Genomic DNA, 10094 nt, shown 5'->3' with positions numbered 1-10094 from the left:
GTATTAGCTTCGTTGTGTTGATGCATTTTGACCTGCTTCAATTTTCCGCCGCAACAATCAAACTTCCCCATTCACTCAGTGCGTTATAGTTCCACATCGCTTACGATTTGTTGCTGCGCGTTTGCGCAGTGAAGGAAAGAGGAGACCAGCTGCACAGGCAGGCTGAGAAATGAGATGCAGGKGATCGGTATCGGCAACAAGAGCCAATGATCGCCGATCACCGATCATGCACTTTTTCACCAAAATCGGCCCGATTATAATCGGTGACCAATCAATCGGCACACCTCTAGTAATGGTAAACTAAATAATCTGATATGGAGAAGATAACCAAAGGAAATATTTTAAATATCAAAATTACAAGCTGGAATGTCAGAGGAATAAGAAAGCTAACTAAATTGAAACAAGTATTAGACAGACTAAAATATTTGAAATCTAAAATAGTTTACCTACAAGAATCTCATTTGACTGAGCCAGAAATACATCAGATAACCAAAAGATGGGTCAGGTGTATAACTCTTCCTTTACTAGTCACGCCAGAGGAGTTATTATTCTTATACATAAGTCAATACCATTTCAAACTAGAAGGTCAATCAAAGACCCATATGGGAGGTTTATTATTGTGCAGGGACATATTTCAACATTAAAACTAAATCTGATAAATATTTATGGGCCTAACAATGATAACCCATCCTTTTATGAAAATCTATTCTTAACCTTGTCAACCCTGGAGGGACTTTATATTGTAGGAGGGGACTTTAATTGCACCCTAAACCCAAGTCTGGATAAATCTACTCAAAACGATACCAGTCATACACAAACCAGGAAAATACTTCTTAACTATATAAAATATTTAAGAATAAATGAAGTATGGAGAACAAGGAACCCAAATAACAGGGAATTTTTTTGTTATTCAAGTACACACCAATCCCATTCGCGTATTGATTATTTTCTCATCTCTGTGGAGTTACTGCCTCATGTGGAGAACTGCTGGTATAATAGTATTGTAATCAGTGATCATGCTGCAGTGTCCGTGGAAATTAAAGTAAATAAGACTGATCAAAGGGTGAAACGATGGAGGATGCAGACACTTTCACTAAAAGACTCAAAATTTTTTACATTTATAGAAACTTGCATTGACAAATATTTTGAAACAAATAAAGACGAAACCACAGCTAGTATTAGAAGGGAATCTTTTAAAGCCTATATTAGAGGAGAAATTATCAGCTATAGCAGCAATAAAAATAAACAATATAATCAAGAATTAAAATCATTAGAGACACAAATTAAATCGAGCGAAGCAGGATTTAATGACATCTAAAGCAATCTGGATGTCATTGCTTTGCAGATGACATCCAGATTTATTTGCCCCTTAAAATGCAAAATGGTACAAATGATTCTCTTCAGCTGTTGCTAAACTGTTTAGCTGAAGTTAAATTATGGATGGAAAAAAACTTTCTTCACCTCAATGAGAGCAAAACTCAAGTTCTGTTATTTGGTCAAAAACTTCAGACTACAAACCCAGATCAGATTCTTGGCTCGGTCTTATCAAACCTCTGCTAGGAATCTTGGTTTCACTTTTGACAGCTTTTTAAAGTTAGATAAACAAGTTAGTTCTGTCTTTAAATCGAGTTTTTACCACCTTGGGCTTTTAGCAAAAGTTAAATCTTACTTCTGTTTTAAGGACTTTGCAGGACTCATCCATGCCTTCATAACAACTTGTCTGGATTACTGCAACTCTATATAGAGGGATGAATAAATCACAGATTCAGCAACTTCAAATGATCCAGAACGCAGCAGCACGGCTTCTCACAAGAACCAGGAAGCATGAGCATATAACACCAATTCTGGCATCTTTACACTGGCTGCTTGTTTTTTATCTAATAGATTTTAAGATTCTTTTGTTAACTTTTAAAGTTATAAATGGGTTAGTCCCCCTTATCTTCGGGACCTTTTAAATTTCCGGTCTGTGTCCAGAACCCTAAGATCAAATAATCAGTTATTACTGACAGTTCCTCGGACTCGACTTAAGAGGAAAGGAGATCAAGCTTTTTCTGTTGCTGCTCCTGTTTTATGGGATAACTTACCTTTCCAGATTAGATCTGCCAATAGCCTGGATCATTTTAAATCGCTTCTTAAAACTCATTTTTACTCTTTGGCATTTAATTGATGTGTTTGTGCTCTGTTTTGTCATTTGTGTTGTTGTTCTTGTACAGCACTTTGTGCAGTTTTATACCTGTTTTAAAGTGCTATATAAATAAATTTGACATTGACATTTATCAGAGCAATGATCCTACAAAATTACACAAACTTAACGTTTTAAGAACCAGATATGATAAATTAACGACAGAGAAAGTGGCAAAAAACTTAATGTGGACAAAACAAGCATTTTATGATCAAGGAGAAAAGGCCGGTAAATTATTGGCTTGGAGGATAAAACGGATGCAAGCAGAGAGCAATTAACAGCATAAAATCAAAATCGGACACAGACCCTTGTTTAACCACAGACCCTTCAGAAATAAATGAAAAATTTAGAGAATTCTACAAAATCTTGTATAAAAAACGAAGAATCACAAACTAAATTTCTTAATTAAATTTCAAAACCCTTTTAGAGGAAGAGAAAACAATTCTTGATAGCCCTTTAACAATAAAAGATCTATCTGAAGCAATAGACAGCATGAATAGTGGTAAAACCAGGTCCTGATGGACTTCCAATAGAATTTTATAAAGCATTTAAAAATAAATTAATCTCACCACTTCTCAACATGTATGAAGAATCATATAAAGCTGGAATACTCCCAGACCCACTGAGATTAGCTACAATAACTCTTTTGCTAAAACCAAACAAACCCCCGTCTGAATGTTCCTCATATAGAGGAATCAGTCTTATGGGATGTGATGCAAAGATTTTGTGTAAAGCTCTCTAGGAGATTAGATAAATACATACCCAATTTAATAATAGATGATCAGCAAGGATTTATAAAAACAAGACAAGGATACCATAATATAAGACGGGTTCTTAATGTATTACATGAAAAGCATAATTGTAAGGACACAGCAATGTTATCATTGGACGCTCGTCAAGCGTTTGATAGAATAGAGTGGAATTATCTGTTTGARGTTCTCCCCAGATATGGACTGGGTGAAACCTTTCTAAAATGGATACGACTACTATATACTGATCCGACAGCACAAGTTTTAACCAATAATAACATGTCAAAACCTTTTAATTTACAACGGTCAACTAGRCAGGGTTGCCCCCTGTCACCACTGCTTTTTTTATTGGCAATAGAAACTCTGGCTGTTAGAGCAAATACAGGAATATCAGGTATTAGAATTGGAGGAAGAGATCATCTCATTTCTTTGTTTGCAGATGACATCATATTTTTCTTAAGTAATTTGAAGATCAGTATTCCCAATTTGTTAAATCTAATAAAAGAGTTCGGTGAATTAATAATTCTAAATCAGAGTTAATGTTTCTTAATGAAGAAGAAAGGAGAAGTCCTATTGTGGCTACCCCATTTAAAACAACTAAAAAAGGTTAGGGTTAGAAAGGTAAAAACTCACTGTAACAAGAAAGGTCTTACCTCATCCCTTTTCTTGGAACCCAGGAAGTGTCGAGCCACGTGTTCAGGTAACATGTTTGTTACAAGAGCTTCATTCCAGCGCCTCATTTCATATACTTTCTCCTTCTGCTCATGGACTTCTATCTTCCATAAGAAAAGCGTGCGAGCAAGCTTCTCCACCTTCAACCAGGACAGTTGATATAAGCATTATTAACTAGTAATATTAATATTAGCATCAGACATGCATAGAATTAAAGGCTCATAAGAGCTTGTTTTAAACAGCCAAAGCACTTCATACATTTCACATTTTAATTCATCCATTGACATACACATTCATATGCTGATGGTGCTACTGGATTGTGGCGACATCTGCCTTGGGACAGTCTGACAGAAACAAGGCTGCCATTCACCGGCACCACCAGGCCCTCTATTGTTGTCGCCAATACACTTCAGAGGCTGACGGAGCAGGAACTGAACTGGAACTCTTACTAAGACCATCCTATTATGTTTACTTAAGTTGTCAATATACAAACTATATTGCCAAAATATTTGCTCACCCATTCAAATAATCAGAATCAGGTGTTCCAATAACTTCCATGGCAACAGGTGTATAAAATTAAGCACCTAGGCATGCAGACTGTTTTTACAAACGTTTGTGAAAGAAGGGGTCGTTCTCAGGAGCTCAGTGAATTCCAGCATGGAACTGTGATAAGGATGCCACCTGTGCAACAAATCCAGTTGTGAAATGTCCTCGTTCCTAAATATTCCATGTTCAACTGTTAACTGTATTATAAGAAAATGGAAGTGTTTGGTATGTTCAATTGTCACAATTGAACATATGTCACTGAATAGTCAATCAGTTATGTGGGTTTGTTGCAATTTGTCCCAAAATAAATGCCCCTTACCTGGAGGACAAAGTTGCCAGGTCTACCATGAGCTACAGTCTGGCTACTGGTTTGCTGCTTGCTTGCTATTAAATGTAATTTGGTGGAAAATAATCTGAAATTTTTAAAAAAGTTATCAGTGGAACTTGCACCAGACAGGCTTTACCCAGAGCATTTAGAGCAGTGGTCCCCAACCTTTTTATTACCGCGGACCGGTCAAGACTTGGAAAATTTTGCTGCGGACCGGGGTGTTGGCATTCCCGCCAAATCCTGAATATGCCCAATTTGGGTTGTGGGGTTTTTCCAGACAGGAAAACCCTGCACAGGCTGCGGGCTCCCACAATTTGCAATTTGCTGCGGGCAGCCTGTGGGGTTTTTCCTGTCTGGGAACGAGAATACGACCTGCTGAATGTGACAGGTAGCCAATCAAAAAGCGCGTAACTGAGTCCGGTGGATATGGATATCGGAGATGATATGTGGAAATGTTTATTATTAAATCTAAAGGTCATTATTATGTTTATTCAGTTAAAAATGTTAACTATGATAAAACATATTCACCTCCAAATCATAGTGCAGCAAATGGAGCGGCTGCTACCGTCTTTTATCCACCGCCTTTTCTTTTTGTTACGTCTTTTATCTCTTAAAATGACTCCACAAACTGTCACTATTGCTTCTATATCGTCATCCGTGTTTGGTTATTCTAAATTCCCGCTATGTTGGGTTTTTTACTAGATTATCCTCTGGAATTGGGATGTTTGTGACTGGAATCGGTTCGTGTTGCTCCTGCCTTGGACACACGAACCGATCGAACCTGTTGGACTTTTATCAGCTCTGTGGTCACAGAGGTTTGGAGAATCGGCCGACAATTCTTAAATCTTTCCGYCTAAACCAGACTTAAGACTCACAAGCTCTACTCATCTCCTCTCGACCACTGCCCAAACGCTCTGACTCTGGTCGCTATGGTAACGTTTATATATCCCTTCAAAATAAGATACAGAAGCGCCACAAAAATGAACATTTTACTTTCGTGAAAATTTTAACTCACGATAATGACTAATGGGAGTCCTGAGCTTGTTTCTCTGCAACGAGACGGTCCCATCTAGGAGTGATGGGAGACAATAACACCTGAAGTGTTGTTTATATCCACAGCCTGCTTGGTAATTATCAGCCGGTCGCCGCATGTTACGCAGAGCGGCTTGTAATGTGGGACTCACCTCCCAGTCCGGGATAAATCCATTCTCCTGTCTCTTCTCTGGGCCTTTTTCCCTTCGCAAAGAAACTTTCCAAAGACATCTGATCTGTTTTTTACTCATTTTGCTGCTTGTGGCTCAATGTTGACGCGCAAGTAACCGAGGGAATCCGGTTAAAGGATTTTCAAAATAAAAGATCCTCCAGACTCAAATAATACATAAAACGGAAATATTTAACTATTTCTTGCACGGCCCGGTACCAATTGGTCCACGGACCGGGGTTTGGGGACCACTGATTTAGAGGACGGAACAGACTTTATTCCCTTTTCAAAACTGAAGTCTGTAAAAATATAAAAGTTGGACAAATGCCTGCAGCTGACCTCATGAACAGCTGAATACAGTGATCAACGGTATTAAAACATGCTCGCATGAAGGTTTTCTCATCATTACATCATCATATGCTTAATGGTTAAATTACAGATCAATGCATCAAGCTTGGTCCAAAACAATAAATATGTGCCATTTCTGAAGTCTCTTTGTAAAGCAGTAACTTCTCAGGCATGTGGTACAAATATTAATACACAGCCTGACATACGTGATAAAAACATAGTTCAGATACACACTGTTAAGTAATTGCTCACCTGCTTGTTGCAAGTGCAAAAGATCCACAATACAACTACACTGAAGATGTATAGATATGAGAAAAATCACGACTGGTCAAACATCTGGATGCTCTGGGGCTAAAGCCAAAAGGCTCAGATTACATTTGCTGCATATTCCAACAAACTGTGTCGGCAAAAAATGTCTCAGCGGAACTGCTAACAATATTTTTGAAAAAAAGACCCAAAATAAAAAACACCACAATTAAAAGTTAATGTACTTGTTTAATAAACAAAAACAAATTTCAACAGCCAACAGAGACCTGAAAACCATAAGTAGCCATTGATATTGAAGACAAAATAAGTAAACAGAATCAATTTTTACCAAAAATCAATTTCTCTGTGGTTTCCGAAAATGACTCCATGGGTCTGATGTATGAGTCGTTCAAAATACTTTGCTTGTCTTGCCTTCTTTGCATGGCTGACTTTTGGACGAGCAAAGAGGAAAGAAAACTATTGGGGAAATTATTTTTCGACCTGACAGCAAAAAATGATCTGCTCTGGGCAAAGTGAGCATTTGGTCTGGAGCCGTATGCGGACATGGGCTTGATGTCTATAGTTCTATAAATACTGCATTTGGGCCTCATGAGGCGCAAATACAAAATTATTATTTCATTTTTAGGCAGATTTGGTCCAGACCCGGACTGGATCAGAGCCAAAGCTTTTCTGAGGTGTCAGAGCAGTTCGTGATCCCAACCCGACCAGGAGCTGGTGCATACATAAACCCAGGTGACTGTTATGTGATCTGGAGCCTTCATGGATTTGATCAGATCTTGATGCTGTAGGTTTGTCTGTATATAAACACAGAGATGTAAGTCACAGATGGTCAGAGTTGGGTCCATCCTATGTAAATGTCTGGTGGGACCATGAGACGGGCAAGGCTGTAAAACGGGTGGAGAGGGAGGGGAGGCAAAATTGTTTTCATTTCTATTTTTCTTACATGTTTTAAATGTAATATATTTTTTAATTAAATTAAAAACAGAATACTATCCAAATGACTTTCTTCTACAATTATTATTGAAGGTTTCCTCAAATAAAGGTATTTGAAAAACCTTCTATTAAATTCTAGTGCCTGTCGTGGCCTTCTAGGTTCCAAAACCAAACATTTCCAACAAAGGCCCTGGGTGGTAACATGTGGTTTGATTCTTACAAACAGTGCCTCTTGCATGCATGTGAACTTACATGTCTGGAGAAGTAATAGAAGCTGGCCATCATAATGAAGATCATAACTGTCATGGTGAACTTGGAGGGAACCATCTCTGAGCTGGAAAAAGAAAAGTGTCATTCTAAAATATCAAAGTGAAAACCAATGTTCCATTCCTAGTTAAAGGATGAATTGCTATTTATATTCCATATTTCCTGCAAAGTGGGGCTTTTGTATAATGCCCCTATTTTTCCAACATAGAACTGGGCAACATAAGATTTGTGTAACCCAGAAAATTTTCAGACATCATACACATCACATGAAACTCTATGTAAAAGCTCTTGTGTAAAATGTGCAACAGCTGAGTTAATGTCAATGCTTTCTTAAGGACTGCACTCCTCCGGTTCAGAGAATTTTCTTCTCTTTCCCAGTGATGGAAGAACAAAATGACATAATTCAGTTTTGCAGTCTGTCTGGGAGCTCTGCAGCTTACCTCTGGTCGACCATCCAGACAAAATGCATTTTTCTTATGTGGAATCTAACAAATTTATATACTGTTGAGATGCTTTACCAAGGTCGAGAAAGAGTTACATGTTGTTAGACAAAGGGCCCATTGTAAAGAGTTACATTTTTGATTCTGTTAGACGCCAACAGAAAAACTGTTTCTGGTTCTGTGTAGGGTTAGCCCTAACCCTACACAGAACCAGAAACTTATCAGGCCACAGAGACATGCTGTGATTTCAGGGAGTGTCTTCAGTCCATATAATCAGCTGCCCTCCTCCTCAGAAGCTGCACAGACTTTTTTAGAAACTCTTCTTGAATGTAATGGTTAAAGCATCTCCTTTCAGCGCTGAAAGTGAATAAAATAAGTAAAGTCTGAATGAATTTGTTGGCTGATTTTATGCTCCATGTGTCAATACAAATTATGATTCATTGATTAGCATGAATTATACACACAATACACATAAGACCTACGAGTATTTCCTAAGAACCCAACACTTTGCAGAGACTTTGTACTTATTTCTACTACTTCACATAAAAGATAGTTGACTACTCTTGTGAAATTTGCATTGACCTTTACTCTCACAGAACATTTTCTGTTTTCAGAAAGTTTTACCTGTATTCTTGGAAGCGAACCATGTCGTAGTGGTCAAAGATGTCTTTCCAACTGTAGATGTTAACGATGCCAGTTGTTGCTGTTATAAGTAGCATCAGGGTTAGCTTGACCATGTGACTGACCTGAACTAGCATAGTAGTGGCTATTAGTGCAAGCACTGCTATAAAGCTGTAATATTTAGGATTATTCAGGCATCCTCCAAGGCTGGACTGTGAAGATGAGGAAGAAAACGGAGCCACTGTGGTGCTGCCTGAAGCTGGGACTCCAGGTGTACAACTGAGCTAAATATCAGAGACATAAAGGGAAATCAATTGTTATTTCTAAATATTTTCTCTTTCAGAAATGTTCCATTCAGATTAGGATTTTAACAAGGTTTTCTAATTAATGGCTGCTCCGGAGTTTTCTCTGTAAACATGAATTTAGAGAAATTACAAAACCCTCGTGTCTGTAGAAATAAGTCAAAGCCACTTACCATATCTAAAAGGTCTGCCATGGTTAAGATGAAAATAGCTGCAATGGCCCACGTATTTCGAGCCCAACGGGTGTGGTCAATCCAGATTGAGAAAGACACCAACTTTTTGGGAAAGACCTTAAATTAAAGAATATATTTAGTAAATTAAGACAATCATTTGCAACTTATCTTTTTCATAGCACAAAAAACGGTACACAACTGGTTTCTTTTATTAGTTTTACACAATCTAGCTTTAATGATTAGTTTTGCTTCCTAAAGCCTAGATAGACAAGAAGTTGAGCAAAATATTCCATTACTGCTTTATTTTTACTTAGTTCTTTTTATTTAGAACTGAGAATTAGAGATTGTATTTATTTTGTTGTCTTCACACACCTCATCTTGCTTCCATACCCTACAGCCAAATGGTAATGCTGCAAATGTCCATTGTCTTTCAATCTGCAGGTGGTCAGCCCAACCTTTTTCATGTTAGAAAGTCAACAGAATGTGACTCTCATGTAACACTGTGTGGAATCACCACAGCATTTGTGATTTGTTCTTTACAAAAATCAAACAATTTTCCTATTTTTGGAATGAGACTTTCTGCTACTTCTGTAATTCCGGTAAAATAAATGAGAAATTCTGTATTTTGCAGACACTGTTGTGACATTTTTCCTTCTGCAGTGATCTTTCATAAAACAGTCAATGATTGTAAGGCAGTTCATTTGGGATGAACACTGTAGTTTTGGGACCAGAGTTCCCAAAACTACAGTGTTAGCTTCAGCACATCTTGTTGCTGAAACTAACAAGATGTGCCAAGGCAAGATCATTGCAAATGCTCTGGGTAAAGCATGTCAAGTGCATGTTCCTCACTGACAATGTTTAACCTTTTTTTGGGGGATTATTTTTCATTAAATTCATGACTGGTGCGCATTCTTAATAATAAGCCTGATAAAAGCCCACATTTTATCAGAAGTAAATTTCCTCTAGGTAAAGGGCGTGTAACTCGGGATAAATTGTGTCCACTGATTGGTCAGTTGCTGACAAACCCACTGGACTGGTTGACAGGTGGTGTGACATCAATATATA

At 37.8% G+C, this 10094-nt stretch overlaps 1 protein-coding gene across 5 annotated transcripts in view; it reads right to left on the bottom strand.

The window, feature by feature from the left end:
• Positions 1-10094, bottom strand: part of adcy3a (adenylate cyclase 3a) — a 59891-nt gene that overhangs the window by 11983 nt on the left and 37814 nt on the right. For all 5 annotated transcript variants that reach the window (XM_008432793.2, XM_008432797.2, XM_008432798.2 and 2 more), the window contains 4 exons: positions 9030-9146; positions 8558-8838; positions 7479-7560; positions 3585-3743 (listed from right to left, as the gene is read on the bottom strand). In XM_008432793.2, the coding sequence (XP_008431015.1) occupies positions 3585-3743; positions 7479-7560; positions 8558-8838; positions 9030-9146 (639 nt within the window). The remainder of the gene's footprint in view (positions 1-3584; positions 3744-7478; positions 7561-8557; positions 8839-9029; positions 9147-10094) is intronic.

This window comes from Poecilia reticulata, linkage group LG16 (genome assembly GCF_000633615.1).
Source record: "Poecilia reticulata strain Guanapo linkage group LG16, Guppy_female_1.0+MT, whole genome shotgun sequence".
In the NCBI taxonomy this organism is placed as follows: Eukaryota; Metazoa; Chordata; class Actinopteri; order Cyprinodontiformes; family Poeciliidae; genus Poecilia; species Poecilia reticulata.
This window is presented reverse-complemented; position numbering and strand designations above follow the sequence as displayed.